Here is a 21,356-nt window from a genome sequence, read left to right on the forward strand (position 1 = left end):
AATTAAGTAGGACATATTTTCCCAGTGAGTTTGTAAGAGTCTTTAAACTCTTTCTCAAAACTGCTCCAGGCAGCTCCTGTCAAAGTAGACCCAATTATTTATGTACCAGGAAACATAACATGTCTTTTTTTTTGGGGGGGGGGGGGGGGGAGTGACTCAACCTAAGTGATCAACAAAGATGGGAAAGTTAAATGACATTGTAATATTAAGTAATTCACAGTGAATCACAGTGAATCACAGCCATTAGGAAAATGTTTACAAATAATATTTAATGATATGAAAAACTACTCTTAATGTAATGTTAACTATATCAAGTATAAATATTTATAAAGCAAAATATAACACTGAACAAATAATTATATAGTTGTATAAAAATCTTATAGTGAAATCTCCCTGAATTTTTATTAACAACATCTAGTTGCAGTTATATTCTATATAAACTTTCAACTTCATTCTTTCCTGAGTTTTAAAACTTTTCTACAAGGTGCATGGATTATTTTATAATGGGAAATTCATTAAAATATTAAAATATTGCATTTAAAATAATTAATGTGATTTCACATATAAATATCTAACAAATAATTCTAATGATAAACATGAAAGAAGCATTAGAAATGCGTCCTGTTACAAACCACACATACCAACAGCTTATGTCCTCATTTAGCATATGAAAGCTTAGTCCATTTATATTTTCCCCATCATAGCCTCTAGAAAAAAATACCTTCAAAGAGGAAAGAGCAGACAGGAAATAAATTAATACTTAGAAGAGAGTATAGACTGATTATAAAGATAGATAAAAGCACATGTGTCTTAAGAAGAGTTATAAACTAAAATTTTAAGGGGGAAATTATGTTTTGGGGGAAAGTGAAAATAACTTACCAGCAATAATAGAATAAATATATGGGAGCATGGAGTGGGAGCAGAGAAAGATTATCACATTCCCAGGATTATTCACTCATGACTGAACTCTTAAATTAATTCTTATACAAGTGGTTTGTGAGCCTTGTTTTTCCTTGATCTCTAGTCCCTGCCATTATTTTTGTGATGAAAAAGATTCATTAAAAAAACAGACTCACCTCACACCCAGGAAGTCTTGTCAGTCTTTCCTTCCTACTCTGAACTCCAAAATTTGACATAAGCCCCCGGTCTTTCTTTGCCCTGCTGGAAGTATGAACACCCAATGTGGTCAGTCTGTCTGCCCCTGCCTGCCATTAATGATATTCACAAGGCTTTCTGATATTTCCTGACTCTGAGCTCTGCCCCTTCCTTGATATTAACTAGACCATTAACTAGGTCCCAGTTCCACAGCTTCTGGCTGAGTTCTATCTTGTCCTTTGTATCTCAATCCATCTTAAAACCAACAATGACTGATCCCAATGTAGTCTAGGTTCTATAATCAAAATTCAGGAAAATTTTGTTTTTCTTAAAATATTTTCAATGGGCATGTGACTTGAAACAAGGTAAAAAATCATCAATTAAGTAATTCTCATTATAATTTTGATATTCACTGTGGCACTGTGATATGTATAAAAAGGTTCAACTGTGGCACTGTGATATGTATAATTCTTTTCTTCTCTGATTAAATGAATATAAAGTTCACTAGTCTTTGCTTATAATCCTTCTCTATCTTCTTGACCTTTCTTAAAGGTGTTTTAATTTCCTTTTCTTCATGGATGATAATTTTGCCATTACTTTCATAAGATGCTTTCCAAAATATACTCTGGAAACTGATTAATAGTTATAGGTCATTTTCCACATTTCATTATCAGAAACTATTGCTGCACATTATGGTAACACTAATAATGCTGAAAGATCTTGCAGTGATATGTGGCACTGGAAGAATACTAATCAAGGAAGCAGTTTATAGCATGTTCCTTTCCAATAATATTCTTGTTACACAGAGCTAATGTGTTTTTGCAATTATAAGTGTAGAAGCTAAATAAAAATAAAGGCATGAAATTGTCACATGAATCCATGTAAAAGATCAAGATTTCATTAGATTTTTAATGAGGTATCTATTTAAATGCTTACTACCTTCATTCATATGACACAGCCAATCTAAAGTGCTCTGCACAATGGTTTTGCCCATAGTGAAAGCTCAGCAAGACCTTTACCCTTGCCTTCCTGTAGTAAGTACAGTCATAAAAATGATCAAAAGCGAGAACTTCTGCTTTACCACCTAGCAATTACCAAAATCCTAAATAATGGTACTGAAAAGTTCCTCTAAAATCAAGACTATAATTTACAATCTGTGTGGAATTTAAACATCAAGAGAAATTATTGTAGTAATAGTGTGTCTGTGGTTATAAATGCTGTCAATCTTAAGGAATGTTTTTATCGCTATAAATTATTTGCAGTTTGCTCATTTCAGGACTAGGGAGTTTTCTTAAACTTTTATGTACAGATTTTAAAGAGCTTATCACTCTTTTTATAGTTTGTTGTGTTTAGTTTTAACTCCAGTCTACTTGAAGGTAAACTCTAAATCCTAAATCCATGTATCTCTCAGAGGAAGCACAGTTCCAGGCATACAGTAAGTAGACACCTGACTAACACAATTAAATAAATGCAATGAATACACACATTTGCATGTAAGTACTGGTATAGACCCAGACATTTGCTATGTAATCTATTCATGAATATACCTGGCTAGTAGAATTATTACAAACATTTACCACGCCATAATAATTTACAAATATCAATGAACTAGAGGAGCGCTAAAAGATTTAAAAAATGCTCCAGGATTTTTTCAAGCTTATGTGTGAAGACTCCTTCTATGCTAACTTTGGAAGCACTGATGATCAGATGAAAAACTGATCAACTGAAGGGAAAGAAATATTATTATGAAATTAGTATTTTTTTCAGAAAGTTATGTTTTTTTCCTTAGGAATACAGTATACACTTATTTAAGATAAAATGCATACAAAGACCAATGCTACATAGCATGAGTTAATGCAAATTTTTGTCCAACATTATAACAATTTTTTAAAGAGTGTAAGTAACCAAATGAAGAGCAGGAGGGCTGCAGGCCAATCACGAGCAGATGTATATTTCTCATGGTGATGATGCCACGTCAGGTCTCTCCATTAATGCGTGATTCCAGCCTCAGCTCACTCTTTCTCATCACAACTGCTTTACCATCATTCTCACAAGGGCTTGCACATAGTCCACAAAAAGTTTACTCTCTCATGTCTTGTTTTGATCTTGTTTCCCAGAGGCAGAACCCAGGTCTTGACATCTATATAATAACAGCCTAAGCAACCATTACGGCAGAATGACCAGAATGACCAGTTACTATGATGCACACTGACCACCAAGGGTAGTTACTCAGCCAAAAGCCTGGCTCATTGCTGGGGAGTGCGGTGGCAGTGGCCGGAGCCTCTCCCACCTCTGTGGCAGTGCTAAGGAGCAGCAAGCAGGCAGGTGGTAAGGAGCCAGGGATCCTGGACTGTGAGAGTGCAGGCTGGGCTGAGGGACACACGCACACACTCCTAGTGCACAGATTTTGTGCACCTGGCCTCTAGTTAATTATAATTACTTTTAAATTCTTGATTTCAAGCCCAAGGTTCTCAAGCTTCACCATATGTATGCATTCACATTGTGAATCCACCACCCCTATCCATTTTTCTGTCTATATCCCCTTTCAATCAGTATCATTCCAAGATCCATCATAATAATCGCTCTCTTGCATACCTCATCTTTGCTGCCTCTGCCTCTTCACCTTGGCTCAGACCAACACTACACAGACTCCATGCCATCAGCCTACCTGCAACCACATCCACGGCCCCTCTCCTGCTCTCACGAATGAATAATAGTTGTTTCAAAATCATTTCCTCCACTGGTGTACTGGATCCTATTCACTCAGTGACTTTTCCTCTAAAATTATCAAACTCTTCCTCCTTCCCCAAGCATCATTAATTTATCTTCTTGGTCATCGCCATAATCATAGGGATGTCTCTCATCCATAAAAATAAATCCCTCAACTTATCTTACTCTTTAGCCTCTACATCTGTGATAAATGGTTACCAATCACCTTTGCCAGTTATTTATTCAAATAATATGACCAGGATATCACACAACCTACTTCTGTCCTCTCCTTATCTTCTGGTGAAAGACATTCACTTACAGGATAGGAAATGGGAACCAGTTATCTCTCTCTTAAATCCCCATACGAGGAGAGACTTAGGAACAGTCATAAATTACATGGTCTGAAATACAGGCAATTACCCACAGGGTATAGCAGAATTCAAGGTTCTATTTATGTTGACATAAAAATGTAAAATTCACCAGTTAAAAAGCAACCAGGGGGCAGGAGAGTCTGGGGGAAAGTCAATGGGAGGGGGAAAAGGAGATATGTATACTACTATGTGTAATATTTTAAACAATAAAACTAAAGTAAAAAATAAAAATAAAAAAATAAATAAAAGTAATACAGCTTTACCTAGTATGACCAAAAAATGAGAGAGAACACTCTAATTACTGGAATCAAAAATGAAAGATGGAATACTACTACTTACCTTACAAATATTTTAAATTTTTTAAAAGAATACTATAAACAAAAAACAAAAAAACAAAAAAAAAAGGGAAAAAGCAGGGGGTAGGAGGTGAAGAATACTATGAACAATGGTACACCAGGAAAAAAAAAAAAAGCAATCAAAATGGGAAATTAGAACAAAGGAAAAAAAATCATCAATGAATAGCTCTTCATTGAGCAATCCACAGCTGCTGAGTCCAAAGATACTAAGTTTTAAGTTACAAATATCTTAATCATGCCATACAATGCTATATGGGATGTATTTCACGATCTGGGGTTTGCATGACTTAAGTTCCATTATATGGTTACAAACTAGAATTTATTTTTATGCAGTTAGCCTGCCAAAAACTTGTGTACTTAGTCTCATTCACAACATATTCCAATGACCTCTATCAGATATTTTTCTTTATATACACATTTACTTTTTACCCTTTATTGTGCTTTGTTTATATAAGTTGTTCTGTATGTTTAATGAATGAGCAAATCAACTATGTAACCCATTACATGGCAGTCAGATGGCTTCATCTTGCAAAACTGACCTCTAAGGAGACAGGACTACAGTAGTACAAAAGTGTGGTATCAAAAAAAAAATTACTTCAAATTCCCTAAATTTATAAATAGGATTTTTACTTGAGAAAACTAGTTCTTATTAGTACCAAAGAGGACAAACAATATCTTTAAGTGAACAGATTTATAAGAATATTATGCATATAATCATTAAGAATCATAGAAGGAATTAATTTGTAAAGTCACTTTTCCATAATCTTGGCCAATCTCTTTAAAAACTATATTTAACTTAGTTTTAACTCCAAAGATGATGGTCTATATCTGAGAAAAAAGGGAAAAAGAAACCTTAAGAATAATTTAGAACAAAACCCTCCAGTAAAGGAAGAGAACAGTTGTTTGTATGGGTCATACCAAGGAAGTCTATGGATTTGGCCTTTGAAAGGGCAGACACTATACATAGTTCCTCACAGTCAAGCCTCTGATGTGGGTATTTCAAGTTGCTAATCTCTGCTTCCCAGGACAAATTTTCATTGCTCCTCACATTACTTATCTGCCACAAAGAATCTTACAGCTTTCAATCAAACATGAACAATGAATTTATTTAAATTATCAAGGAAAAAAAACAAACTCTTCCCAATACATTTTTATTTAAGTCTCATCAAGGATTTGGAGAGGCCATTTTTTTTTACCCAGGAATGTATCTTTGCTTAAGACAGCTTATCCACTCTCTCAACTACAGACATTGCTATTTTAGCTAAAGGAATATTTCCTATTATCCAACTAATATTTATTCTGATCTCCCAATTCTTTTCCCCATTTTTTTTTTCTCTTCCTAATCCTCTACGCCATCTATCCACACCCATTTCCATAAAATTGAAAACACAAATGGTAACCAAGACTAATTGATTGATTGATTTTCTTTTATACTTTTGTAGAAGCTCATTAATATGCAAAAAATAAAACATATTTACTATTTTTTTAAACAAGACAACATAATACTATGTCATTTCCTTTCTAAAATCCTCATGAACTTTTTCAAAGTTTAGATATATGGGTCCAACTTATTTTTATTAATAACCACATAGAAAGGATATATCTTTCATAAGAAGTATTTTACATAAAAGACATGTCATATTTTCAACTCTTCAACCATAAATACCATTTCATGTTTTTTTCTATTGCAAATAATTTTACAGTAAACTCCCATATGCATAAAAATCTTATGTTTTAGTTCACTCAGTTTTATAAAATGTATCAGTCTAAGTTAGACTAATCAAAGGCTATTGAACATTTCAAATATCAATTCATAGAAAAATATAATTTTCAAAAACATAACAGCCATGCAAATTCACATTTTGAATGAAAAAGAATGTGAATTTCCTCAAACCTTAACCCTTGGCTCACTTACAATATATACTACATTTTAATGTTTATTATTTGGTAGATTAAAGAAAATTATATTATTTTGAATTTTATGTCCCTGACTTGCACATTAGGATAAAAAGTATTCATTGGTTACTTGCATTTTAATTCTGTGAATTGTCTTTTCATTTTCTTTTTTTTGCCTAGTTTACTATTCTTTCATTTATCCTTAATCAATACCGGAAGTCTTGTTATTTTAATGATATCTGCACTTTGCCTATATTTGTGGCACGTATATTCTCTTGGCCCATTTTTCTACTTTTTATGTTGAGTTTTTCCTTGTTATTATTTTTGGTATTGATTTTGCCAATTTGCACCAATCATTCATGTACTAGTGGCCCCGGTGGGGGGAGGGGGGGTCCCCTCAGCCCAGCCTGCACCCTCTCCAATCTGGGACCCCTGGAAGAATGTCCAGCTACTCACATGCCTCCCTGCCAGCATTTTCTGCTCACCCCCCCCCCCCCCCCCCAGCCAGCCTGATCACCCCCAACTGTCTCCCTTCCAGTGTGCTCCTCCCCAACTATCCCCTTGCTTGCCTGCTCACTCCAAACTGCCCCCCCCGCCCCCCATTCTCCTGATCACCTCCAACTAACCCCCACTGAAAGCCAGCTGGCCTCCAACTGGATCCCCTGCTGGTTTGCTTACCCCCAACGGCCCCACCCCCACCATCCTGCTCACCCACAACTGCCCTCCCCTCTTAGCCTCTAACCACCTCTACCTTGGTCCCACCACCATGGCTTTGTCCAGAAGAACGTCCAGAAGGTCTCCCAGTCTAATTAGCACATTAAGCTTTTATTAGTATAAATAGAGGCCTGGTGCACTTGTGGGGGCTGGCTGGTTTGCTCTGAAGTGTCCTGGATCAGGGTGGGGTCCTGCTGAGGTGCCTGGCCAGCCCGGGTGAGGGACTGATGTTTGTTTGCAGGCTGGCCAAGCCCCCCAGCAAGGACCCTCATCCCATGAGGGTGTGGCCAGTCTGAATGAGGGGCTGATAGCCATTTTAAGGCTGGCCATGTCCCCCAGCAACCCAAGCTCCCAGACCCTAATTTTTTTTCTATTTCTTTTCTTTCTTTCTTTTTTTTTTCAGCACCTCCTTGAGTGGAGGCCAGAGCCAGCTGGAAGCAGGTATCTGGGATTTATTTATCTTCTATAATTGAAACTTTGTAGCTTTGAGTGGAAGCCAGGGCCAGTCAGGGCAGGGGAAACCCAAGCCAGGGGAAACCCAAGCCTCTTGCTTGCTCCAGCTCCATGGCTTCTGCCATCTTTGTTGGGCTAATTTGCATACTTGCTGGTGGGTGTTTTCTTCCAGATGGTTAGCCAATTATGTTAATGCAATCTAAACCCCTGCTTTGTACTAAAACAAAAATACTTCAAATGCATATAACTCCAATACTATATGTTTGATCCTGTTCTGAACATGCAGTTATATTTTCTAGAGATCATTCTCTATGTGGGAAGTTAGACACTACTGTGATGGACATATTTGGTAAGGTGAAAATCTCTCTTATAAAAAATTTCCTTGGCCTCATATATTTATACTTCTATGTAATCTTTAATATAGTCTGATCCAGTTTGCCAAAGAAATGAACCATTGGCCACAGCTTTCTAATCACAACTGTCTAAATGTTGTATGTCAGTTTGGGAGCGAGTAATGTGATTATGATATTAAGCTTTTCTACACAGGATTGTGGCATGACTTTCCATTTATTCTGAATCACTGTATGTCCTTTGACAAAATGTTATAGTTGTCATCAGACAGGTCTGAGAATTTTCTTATTAAAGTTATGTCTTGTGTTTTATATTTTGTCATTATTATGAATTTATTGGCCTAGCAAGGCTTCCAAATAATGCCAAAATAATGAAGCCTGGGATAACCCAATCATTACAAGCAGTACCCTGTGCATGGAGACAAGTGGCATGAACCTTTGTTCACCTTTTCCACTGTTTCTTAAAAATAATCAGAAAACTCTCCCAGGTTGGCATTTGAAAGTAAACTAATTAAGCAATACTGTCTAGGCCTCAAACCAATCTCCTACTTACTATTTTCACAAACTACATTATCCAACTAAACTATTTAACTTTCTTTTGTGTACCTACTTAGCTGGACACCCCCTGATCTGGTGGCACACTTTGCTTTTGTTTTTTCTTTAAAATTTTTTCAATTATCATTTCCCATTGATTTGTAGAGAGAATGGAAAGGAGAAGTAGAGATGGAGAGAGAGACATCAATGTGAAAGAGACACATCAGTTGGCTGACTTCTGCAATTGGCTGGCTTCTGCAATTGGCTGGCTTCTGCATGAGCCCTGACCAAAGCAGGGAATTGAACCTGTAACCAAAGTATGTGTCCTTGACTGGGAATCAAACCCAAGACCCATCAGTTCATAAACCTATGCTCTAAGCACTGTGTAACTGGCCAGGGCCTGGCAATGGCTTCCTTCAACTTCCCTATTGATAATTTGACCATCAAGGTGATTTCCTACTTTTATTTAAATTAGTCCCAACATATAACAAGCAAACAAACAAATAGACCAAAACTTAGAGTCCTTTTTTGAGTAGAGTAACTGTCCTTCATTGCCTCATTTAGACTATTGATCTGTTGAGATATTCTTGAAATTAGACAAGTTATGCCACTCTCACCCACTGTGTTTGTTAATTCAACCACATAACCCAATTATATAACCCACTTTGTTAATAACAATTCTCATTTATATTCTAGCACATGCTAAAAAAAAACTGAAAAATACTGACTTTCCAGTTTTCTTTAATTAGTTACTACCTCTTATTTACAAGGAATACAACTTTTAAGAAATTAATTGTTTAGATCTAAGCCTTCAAATTTTATTTATTTATCAATTTTTATGGCAAAGTAATGTGAAGGAAGAAACAATCAAAATGTCAATTACTTTTAAAGGGGAAATTCTTGTGTTCTTCCAGACCCATTCTCTCAGAAACACTGAGAAGGCAAATTTGAATTGACCCAATATTATATACACCTGTTATCACACATGCTTAGTTTTCAGCCCTGTGGATATATTTTGATGGCTTATTAGACTTTATATTTTCTAAGACAAATTATTTGGCTTAGTGCATTTAATAGTATTAAAAGTTAGGTCCATCACCAAATCTGCCAAAACTTCATCAATATGTAAGCATGACTGTAAAGTTGTTTTTGCCCTTTGGGCTATTATTTCAAGAATATTTGCCTAAATTATGAAAAAACAAACAAACATGGAGTCAAAAACAATTATAGCCATATCTTTATGTTAATTGGATAATGAATGCCAACAATCCACTAGTAAATCATGATTTTTCCCCCCAACAATCATTGTTCAATAGGAAAGAACTTTTTGATTAAATACGCCCATAAGTATAAGTGGAATGTTTCTACCTGTTCTTTGACTGAGGCAAGAATGGCGGAGGTGGTTTCTGTTTCTGAGCCATCCCCGTTGGAGGTGGTTAGGCCAGGACTCAGGGAGCTGGTTTTCTCTGAGGCTGACGAAGGCTGGTCGGGGACAGGCATAGCTCCTGCAATACAAGAGGAAACACTCAATGCAATCTGATGATATCACTGTCCACAAACACAACTAGCAGGCAACTCTGAGCCATACACTTTGGCAAAATGGAAATTATGAACTACAGAGAAAACCCATAACAAAATGGCAGAAGGGGAAACATATGAATAGAACAGTTCCTCGTCCAGCAACCCCAACCAAATTCCCCAATACATGCACAACTTTGTGTTTCATCTTCAAGATAAGTGGGGGAAGGAAAATGAAAGTAAGATTACAAGAAAGAGTTAAGATATAAAGAAATATTGAGTTTAAAAAGAAGCTAGTCAAACCACCTTTACATATCTGTTAGGTAAATTTATTACTTGGGCATTGGCATATTTCCACCTAAAAAGAAAACTTGTTAAATTCCTCTTTCTACAGAAATCACAGAAAAGAAATGGTTAATAATTTATAAATAATTAAGAAATAGCACAATTAACATAAGAAACTTAGCTGGTTTTGTAAAATATAGTAAATAACTAGCCCACTCCACAAATATTTACCAAGTTCTCTCTCTTAAGGAGTAAACAAAGCTCCTTAAATCTGGCAAAGCTCATTTGCCATAGTTTGTTTTGTCTGAGTTCATTTATGAAAGGAAGGAGAAACTCATAGCATCATCCCGGTTCCTAAATGAACACACATGCTCAGGTTAAACTAATATCATTTTATTCTATTGCATTTGTCTTAAACAAAATATTTGTCACATATATTATCTAGCAATGCTCACCAGTATAGGAAATAATAATTAACTGAAAATATTGTTGTTTTGTTTTCTTAAATTTATTTTTATTGATTTCAGAAAAGAAGAGAGAGGGAGAGAGAGAGAGATAGAAACACCAATGATGAGAGAGAAACATTGATCGGCTGCCTCCTGCATACCCCCTACTGGGGATTGAGCCCACAACCTGGGTATGTGTCCTGACTGGGAATCAAACCTTGACCTCCTGGTTCATAGGTCAGTGCTCAACCACTGAGCCATGCTGGCTGGGCAACTAACAACATTTTTTAACAAGAAATTACAAAATCATTATTCATTAAAAAAGACTAGGACTAAATAAAGGTAACTTTCTTACCTAAAGCTATCATATCCCATGTCCTTCCAGGAACCAGTGCTCTGTGAATGCTAAAACGTATTTCCTATTACACTATGTCTGTACATTCTGGCTTTTACACTAAGTGACATAATTTTCATAGCAGCCCTCAGACTGTATTATTAGCTACACTTAGTTAATAATTTAGGGTTATGCAAACCCAAAGAGCTCCATTACAAATTTTCCTTTAAATATGTGTAGGGGGAAAAAAGGAGTTCTATGCAAAGTAACCTCATATAGTGAACAGATTATAAATTATTAACTGGGCAGGCCGTGGTGGGTAGTCATGCCTCAAGCCAATAACTTTAGTAAACGGTTTTAAGCCAGCCCTATCCATTGTTCTTGTGCATCTAGGTTAACGAGCCTTTGAAATACTGCTTGATGAGAATATTAACCCTCAAGAGAGCATATAATCTTGTTAACTCTCTTGTAATCCAATCCTCTCTGAGCTTTCTCCAGTTTTCCTACATCCTCTCCTTAATTTCAAATGCATAAAAGATACCCCAAAACAGTCTTCAGAGCAGATATCTTGTTCCCCATCTATGTGGCCACTCAAGTAAACTCATGAGAATTCTTTATAGATTTGGCCTTTTCTTATGCCAGTAAATATATAATCAAAAAGAAAAAAGTGGTCATCGAATTTGCTCATTGGTAATTTCCACTTAGTTTTAACTTGTTTTTAATTTTTGGTAGTGAATTCTTTATGCTGCTACCAATAGAGATTGGATCAGCATTGGAAAAATAAGTCTGTTACAAACAATAGATGAGAGGGTTGGGGAAATAATACTAGGAAGCAAAGTTTGAGAAAACAGTAAGGATCAAAATAAATATAATTTGTTAAAATGCAACCATGGCTATTGAGAGTAGTTTAGGTGATGGATGCCAATAGGATTAAAGAAACAGATTTAATTAATTATGGTGGTGGGATCAGGTGGATAATAGGTACAGTTGTGTATTCAATTTGCTTTCATACCTGTTATTTTCATTTGTTCAAATCTCAATGATAAGGATGTAGATGAACAGGTGAACAAATGGTAAAATCGCTTGAAAGCCATGCCCTTCTGTTAGGAGAGGTTTGGGAGATGAAGGAAGGGGGCAGGGGCAGAAAGTAAGAAGGAAAGAAAAAGGCTAAGATGACCCACCTTTGGCTTTGCATCTGCACCCACAGGCATGCCTGTGACTTCCAAAGGGGACACTGTCCAAGGCAGCCCAAAGCTGAGAAAGGAGGAGTCTTATGTATTTTAAATTATTTTCATTGGGCCTACGTGAATTCAGGCTATGGGCCAGTATTACCATCAATACTTTTTTTTTTTTTTTTTTACAAAGAAATTATATGAGGTCTCAAAGTTATTAAGTAACATAAGTAGACCTAGAACCCAGATTTTCTCTCTTTTCATTTCTATTTTGGTGTTCTTTGATGTGTCAACCTATTTCACATAACCTGTACTGCCTCCTAAATGCTTGTCTACACACCAATTTATATAAAATGTAACTCTTAAAAGTATGATAGTAACCTATCATAATAAAATATGAGATTTAATAGGCAAAGAATCAAGGTATATCCTTAGGCACTTGACCATTCTGATCCCCAGAATATAAATAATAATTTAGTCTGTTTATCTGCGCCTCCTTTCTCCTATAGCAATAACAGAAAGGGAAGTGAAATTCACAAGGCTTATCCCCTTGAGACGGAGCTACTGTGACCCAAGGCAACCTCTGTGCCTGCACAAAAATGGCTTGGAATAATTTTCATGGTTCATAATTTTTCACGTCTGGAGTTAACTGAACCACTAGGTCATCACTAAGTATGGATGGGGAATCCAATCAGCCTCCACTCCCAATCTCCTTATCTCACAGCACCGGGAGGAGAGGGAGGGCTGTGGATCACCGAAGGGTAAGCATAAAGAGCCTTAAGCCTCCCGGCTTCACAGTCTATGGGTAAGAGCTTCAGTTTTAATTAGAGATAATCCACTAAAATTAGTAGTTAATCTATGCTAAATCCAGAAATGTAGGGACACACACACACACATGCACACACACACACACACACACACACACAGCAAAGGAAGAGCAATCAGCTGTAAACCTGCCACCCCAGATAGTGCATGCACTTTGATATTTTGGTAGATGTTTTATTGATATTTTTTTCTGAAATGACTCGTTTTGCATGATAAGTTTTATATAAGGGGTCTCAACGCAATGCTTTCTATGTAAAAATTTTATTTTGCTCAGCAAAATACCATGAACTATTTCTTATATCAACAAAGTTTTTTCTATAGCAATGTAACAAATATTTGTACCAATAGCCATAGGTATCAAAATGTATCTATTTTTTGCAAATATTATTCCATTTTTACATTTTTGACAGTTTTAATAGATAAATTCCTGAATCTGGTATTGATGGAATGAGGAAGCTGTGCATATTTCAGACTTTGGGGAGCCAAAATAAACTGCCCTGCTGCCCACCAGCAGTGCCCTGAGAATGTCCCCTCCTCATGTCAGTAACAACATGGGCACTCTATTCTATCCTGCTTTCACCCTTTGATTTTGCTTTCATTTGAGGAGTACAGTGGACATTTTCCCACATACAACACCTACATATTTCCCATCGTACATAGAACACCTTTTCATATTCTTTACACAATTACTGTGTAATAAGTCTTTCCAATCTTAGTCAAATGGGAATCTACAAACACCTAGATTGCATTTTAGACAAAGCCATCTTCAACAGGAGGAAAGAGACAATAATAAGGAAAGAATAGTGTTAAATTGGGGGTGGGTAATTCTCTAGCAGAACTTATAAGTGCTATGTCTAGAAAATACAGAACAACAACAACAACAACAAAACCCAGCAGTAAATCGTGTTGTTCCATGCCCTCACATGCATGAGTAGTGTTATGGACTGAATTCCTTGCTCCCAGCTGCCATCTTCACCCCCACCTCACCCCCAAATACATATCGTTCTAGTCCCCAGTGTGACTATATTTGTAGAAGGGGCCTTTAGAGAGATAATGAAAGTTAAATATGGTCACGGGTTGAGATCCTAATCCCATAGGGTTGTTGTCCTTAGAAGAACAGGTGTTACTCTCTACCTTAGGGGTGTCGAACTCAATCAGAGAAGGGGCCAAAATCTAAAATCCAGCCTAAATCGCGGGCCGAATGGTTTACTGAACAGTCATAAACTGTCATTGTGATGGAAACACAGTGGAGTGCAGTGATGACAGCGTGGTGCGGGCCACATTGCAAGGCCTGGCGGGACGGATTTGGCCCGCGGGCCTTGTGTTTGACACATGTGCTCTACCTGGTGAAGACACAGAGAACAGGTGGCTGCCAGGAAGAAGATTCGCCATAAATGTGCCCTGCCGGCATACTGACCTTGGACTTCTGGGTTCCAGAGCTGTGAGAAAATACATTTCTACTGTTTAAGCCACGCAGGCTAAGATATCTTCTTACGGCAGACCATGTGAACGAGTATGGGCAACATTAGATTGTTCTCAGCTTCATCCTCTGAATCCTCTCAGGCAGTGGCTTGAGAGGATTGCTAACTGGTGAGAATAGCAGGGTGAAACTATTTAAAACAGCTCTCTGTTGACATCTTCACTGGATATATACCCTTGGCATCAGGAAAAGGCATGTGCTACTTCAAATCAGAACACTTGGGTAAATCCAAGCTTATGAAAGAAAATATCCATTGGTAGGAAATTATCTTGGTAGACAAAACACGATCTTAAGAACATCCATTTTATCACCACTTTCAGATGGGATACAGTAAGACATTTAGAGAAATTGGCTGGGATGACAATACTAACAAAAGCAGGTTGCCCCATAAAGTGAAATGCCCTTTCATTTTAAACCCTTATATTCAAATGTAATAAGATTATGAGGTTCAAATGAATATCCTAAAATTTTATATCCCAAGCTGTCCACTCCTATAAGGGTTATATAGTATAACCCATTGGCCTCTTATTCTTTCAATTCTCCCCATTCTGTCACTCAAAGGGCCCTCATGCTCTGTTGATTCCAAGACTTGTTTCTTTCTTTCCCACCCCACCCCCAGATTAATAGGTCCTAATTGCTTCAAACTCCAGAATATCCAATTTCTTGCCATGCTATGGTAGACTTGCACTGTCCAATATGGTAGCTCCTAGCGATATGAGGCTCTTTAAATCTTAATAACATTAAAAAGTCAGTTCATTAATTGCACTGTGTACTTTTTACTTACCCAGTAGCCATATGTGGTCAGTGGCTAATATGCTCAACAGTGAAAATGTAAACATTTCAATCAGTGCAGGAAGTTCTATTGATGACCCTGATCTGTACCAGTATTCAACTTTTTCATGCAATCTTTCATCTGTAACCTTAATTGTAAGCAAGAGAGAATGTGAAAAGTAGTCAGATTAGGAATATAATATAAAGGGAGAACTGTGAGGCTTGCATGTGGCATCTGAGAAAAAACAAAAAGGAGTCCAGGTAATTCCAGGGTTTGGTCGGAGTAACAGATTTGGGGCAGGTAAAGGTGACCTGGCCTGTTAACCTACAACCTAGCATATACCTATGACTCGCCTGTGCTAACATCTGGGCAGCTGATAGCAACTCTAAACAGAAACTATACTCTGATGTGAATGGGGGAGTGTAAAGATTGAGGTTTTCTAAACACTACTTGTTAAATGCTATTTTTCTCTTTTCTTTAGGCAGGTCCCTTTTTATCCTTTCCTTTACAGTTGCTAGAAACTTCCAGAAAAATCTTTACTTCCTTTTAGCTAATGGCTTCAATTGGAGACTCTCTGGTGTTAACATCCTTAGTTCCCTGTCCCTCACACAAAACAAACAAGTAAACCCGGTGTGCTGCCACATCTAGCCTTAGCTCCTTCTCTCAGGTGTCCCATCTTCTTCCAGAAAATTCCACCCCCTCCTCAGTTCTCCAAACTGTTTTCTAAAATACAGAAATATTAACACAATAGACTGACCTTTAGTTCTGCTCCCATTGTTAGGCATCACTTTCATAATCTGTCATCACTTCATGCCCAACATGATAATGACTGGTCATTAGAATACTTCAAATATTGTTATTTATATTTCTATGTACATATGCAATTTAATGTATGAAAATTGAATAATTTAACATATTGACTGGATTTTTAAAAAAAATATTTTATTGATTTTTTACAGAAAGGAAGAGAGAGGGACAAAGAGCTAGAAACATCGATGAGAGAGAAACATCAATCAGCTGCCTCTTGCATACCCCCCACTGGGGATGTACCCACAATCAAGGTACATGCCCTTGACTGGAATCGAACACCGGACCCTTCAGTCCGCAGGCCAACACTCTATCCACTGAACCAACTAGTTCCAGCTTGATTGGATTTTTATAGCCTACCACTCCACAGGGACATTTAAAAGACCACAATTATGTACAATTGAAGAATAAGCATAAACACCTTATTAGTAGAGTGCAGAGAATGTGTAGATTAATATATTGTAAATTAGCAACAGGACCAAAAATATTGAATACCTCATTTGTGCAATCATTCTGCTCACCAAAATGACAATTCTGTATTGTAACTAGTATGTCACTACCAAGAGAAATGGTACAGAATCATTCATTGTACACACCGAAATACACCCATCCCTGTTTCTTCCTTTCAAAGAAAAATTAGATATTACAGCTTTTCCTAATAACATACACAATATAATAATTTATGGTTGTCATAACTAAATACAGTTAGGGCAGAAGCTCAATCTTTCTTGTTCTATGTTCAATTTCCCACACTTAGTTCACTATCTATTATACACCCAGTTAATAAATACTTGTTGAGTTAATGTATGCATCATTATTGTAAAATCAATAATGGTTGCTTAGTAGAGCATGTAGCATAAGTAATATGGGCTTTGCATTAAGAGCATTTCTCTAAATAGCATTTGAGATTACACCTTTTTATTTAGACTCAAGAAAGCTGCTTTCTGAAATTGTAGGACTAGTGTAAAGTTTTTGCCTTACAATGGACTAAGGCAAAAACTTTACACTTGTAAATTGTAACTTGAAAACAGAATCTGGGAAGATCCATGAAGAGCACAATGCATGAATGGGAAGAAGCAGTGAGCCATATTTGGAATATGTAATTATTCCAAAGGTGCCAGCAGGCAAAGCCAGGAGGTGGAGAAATGTCCAATTCTATCAGACAAGTTGAGGGTGAGACATGAGACATTATTCATGGAGTCAGAGACACAAGTCCCTTGCTTCTGCAGTGGAAGAGCTGATTGGCAGGATGGAGAGCTATGGAATCTGACTGCCGAGTTCACAGATCAGCACAGGGGATGATTGCTCTGTGTGTTCAGAGAACTGGGAACATTAAGAGGTTGAACCTTACTAACATGGGAGGTCAGGACATCCATTTTGGGTCAGCTATTAATCATTGAAGAAAATGGCACCAACTTAAATATCACCACAGACTTAAGGCCACCTGAATTGTTGTTCTTAGTGACATAAACTCCACTCTCAAATCCCATTGCTCCTCCCTTAACACCTTACACTAGTGATGCACCAACCTCCAGGTGTCCTGTACACACCTTAGTGAGTCAAATTTCCCTTCCTGTGGGCTTTTATCATCTCCAAGACTTGTTTGGCTATCAAACTCGTCCTGTATCATGGTGCCATAGATGCATTTCTTCTCCTCCGAACCCTTTTTGAATAATCCGACAAATCATTGCCCCCTTCATTACCTTTGTGAAATTTCCTCAAGCATTGGGAGCTGTAATTATCTTAACCTCTTTCGGGATTTTTGAAAACCTCTTGATGTTGCTGAAATTAGGATGCTTCTTAACATGACTAGTGTACCCTTTTCCTTTAAGCCATCTGGGATGGATTTTCTGTCACTTACAACTAAAAAAAATAAATAAATAAATGGTATATCACCCACTATCTTAGATTTATGGAAACACCATATATTTTCCATGATGTGTTTCCTAATTGGTTATTAATTATTTGAGCACAGATACTGTCTTATGCCTATCTATAGCCACAGTATCTAAAGTAGTGCCTGGTAAGGAGATGGCATCATTAAATGCTTACTGAATAAGTTTTAATGAAGGAACATTTATAATTCATCATCAGCTCTACTTAAAATTATCGTAGGATTTTACACTTCCAGCAATGACTGGTATATAAATGTCCTATAAATCTTCCCAAGTTTATAAAATAGAACTGCTCAAATTATTGTGTTTGGGAAGTATATACTATTAAAGTAGCCAAATTATGTATAATTTTACTAACCACACATATGTCTACATTTCTGGTGGGAATATATCTGGAATGAAATTAATGATTGTGATAATAACAATATATAATTTCCGTGTTCATCTTTATAAAAAATAAAAAAGACAGTGACCCAATTCTTGTATCAATAACAATCCAAGCTCCCCTAGATTCCATGAATGTTTTAACAGCTAATTTCATGAGTTTCATAAGCTATAGGAGCATTTCATCTTATGCCAAAGAAATAAAGTCTAAGATGCTGCAATTAGAGACCCATCCCAATGATGGTAGGTTGAACAGAAATTGACATAGGTGCAATATCATCCATTTTTACTCTCCCTGAATAGGAAAGAATTTTCTAATCCATTCTATAACTAAGAGGCTCAGTGGCAGGTTTACTATTCCTTTGGCCAGAACTTCAGAGAAGCGTGCTTAGTACAGCTTCTAACATGGTGCTTTCACATTCAGTGACTGTCCAGAACACGTTGTCACTACCAAATGTCCCTGGTGCTCGAGTCTCCCTTCCCACAACTTCTAGAGATGACTCATCCATCTCCTACACTGTATCACTAAACCACAGCTCTTAAGCTTATAAATGAAAAGCAACCTGTCTTGCCCTGATCAGTTTTGCTCAGTGGATAGAGCATCAGTAGAATGGACTGAAGGGTCCCAGGTTCAATTCCAGTCAAAGGCATGTACTTTGGTAGTGGGCACATCCCCATTAGGGGGTGTGCAAGAGGTAGCTAAGCAATGTTTCTCTCTTATTAAAGTTTCTGAGTATCCCTCTCCCTTCTCTGTAAAAATTCAATAAAATATATTTTTTTAAAAAGAAAAGCAACCTGTCTTCCAAATGTTCCTCCTAATAATCCTATATAACAAAAGCCTAATATGCTAAGTGTCTGATCATTCATTTGACTGGTCGTTATGACATGCACTTACCACGAGGGGGCAGATGCTCTGACTGGTAGGTTAGCTTGCTGCTGGGGTCTGGTTGATTGAAACTAGGCAAGACAGGACAAACACACCCTGGCACCCTCCGCGGTCCCTCTCCATCCCCAACAATGTGCCAGTGATGTCCTCTGGTCTGGCCTATGCCCTCTCTGAATCTGGGACCCCTCAGGAGATGTCAGAGAGCTGGTTTCAGCCTGATCCCCGCAGGCCAGGCCAAGGGACCCCACCAATACAAGAATCCATGTATTGGGCCTCTAAGTAGTTTAAATAAATTGCTAATCATAAATTAACAGGAGAAAGTCTGGTATCAAACAAACAAAATATCATTCTCTAAAGCCAGTCCACAGGCACAATCTATTAGACAAAAAGTCCCCAATGCCAGTCACACACTGGCCTTCACCTTCTTTTCACTTCACAGTAATTGAAAGTGTCCACTCAAATTACAGTAATTTGCCCTTCATATTTATTCTAAATTTTGCCTGCACTTCACAATGTCTCATGATACTGGAGCTCAACCACACTTCTCCCTACACTATCCCCCAAAAAAGTTACTATCAATGGGTACTAAAGAACAAAATCTCATACTGGAAATATCCTCACTCCTTAGCCAATATGGATAACCCATCACAACAGGGGAATTGCCATTGCTTTACGTCTACTTGTAGAACACAGAGTTTCCTAATCTTAAAGAATTTCAGTTACTACCACTGATTTGAAACCTTTTTAAAATAAATATTTCCACTGGCCTTAAAAGGACAAGAATAAAAGCAAACTAAGGAAAAGCCAGAACAACTTCAGATAGTTGCCAGGATATGTTGACATTTTTTACCCACAAACAAGAAATTTTGAAATTTTCAGTGATATAATTAGCGTGTTACAGCCCACAATTTCTATTCTTGGCAAATTAAATCTAAATTATATCTGTACAAGAGGTTTTATTGTACTTGTAAAGGCTAGGCAGCAAAATACCTCTTATTGTTTTGTGTATATATATTCATTAAATATTACACATTGGAGGTCAAATATCCCATTATTTGACCAATAAATAACTTGAAATGGATTTATGATTGGATATTATGAAAATATCCAAAACCTAACCCAGTTTTTGCCAATTTGTGTTTGGGTTTTCTAGTCTTTGTTTCTATGAATTTGGCTTTCTTAGATCCCACATATATGTGAGTTCATACAGTATCTGTCTTTCTCTGTCTGAATTTTTACTTAGCACAATGCCTTCAAGGTCCATCCATGTTGCCATAAGTGGCAGAATTTCCTTCTTTCTCAAGGCTGAAGATACATTCATATCTTCTTTAACAATTCATCCATTGATGGACACTTAGGTTGATTCCCTACCTTGGCTACTGTGGATAATGCTGAATGAACACGGGGTGCAGATAACTCTTCAATATGCTGTTTTCATTTCATTACAATATGTACCTAGAACACCAATTGGTGGATCATATGGTAGTTTTATTTTTAAGTTTTTAAGGAACCCACACACTGTTTTCCATAATGGCTATACCAAATTACATCCCCAAAACAGTGTACAAGGATTTCCCCCTTTTCCACATTTTTATCTCTTGTTTTTTCCCATTCCAACAGATTTGATGTGATATGTCATTGTGGTTTTTACTTGAATTTACCTGATGATTAAAGTGCTGAGCACTTTTCATATACTTGGCTATTTATATGTCTTCCTTGGAAAAAATGTCTATCAGTGCCTCTGCCCATACAATGACATTTTAAATTGTAGAATACATCAGACAAAACACTAATTCCAACAACAAAAAACAGTCATCTTTTACTCTATGACTGTTCGACTGTTATATTTCTCTTGCAGCACTTTATCAACTTTACTGAGATTATAGATAAAAATATTCTGACCTTCACATCAAATAAATAAACTAATTACTAAAAACCTCATTTCATAAAAGAATAATGAGACTTAAAAAATGAATAGCAAGTCCAGTGTTAGAAGTCAGAAGTCAACAGTGGTCATGGATTTTAAGCCAAACATCTGATATCTTCTCATAAGTCATGCTAGCTAGACTAAGAT

General features: G+C 36.9%; 1 protein-coding gene across 5 annotated transcripts in view; it reads right to left on the reverse strand.

The window, feature by feature from the left end:
* CTNND2 (catenin delta 2) overlaps window positions 1-21,356 on the reverse strand; it is a 716,413-nt gene that overhangs the window by 579,258 nt on the left and 115,799 nt on the right. For all 5 annotated transcript variants that reach the window (XM_036410294.2, XM_036410290.2, XM_036410291.2 and 2 more), the window contains exon 2: window positions 9,847-9,983. In XM_036410294.2, coding sequence (XP_036266187.1) covers window positions 9,847-9,983 — 137 coding nt within the window. The remainder of the gene's footprint in view (window positions 1-9,846; window positions 9,984-21,356) is intronic.

This window comes from Pipistrellus kuhlii, unplaced genomic scaffold, assembly GCF_014108245.1.
Source record: "Pipistrellus kuhlii isolate mPipKuh1 unplaced genomic scaffold, mPipKuh1.p scaffold_m20_p_4, whole genome shotgun sequence".
Lineage (NCBI taxonomy): Eukaryota > Metazoa > Chordata > Mammalia > Chiroptera > Vespertilionidae > Pipistrellus > Pipistrellus kuhlii.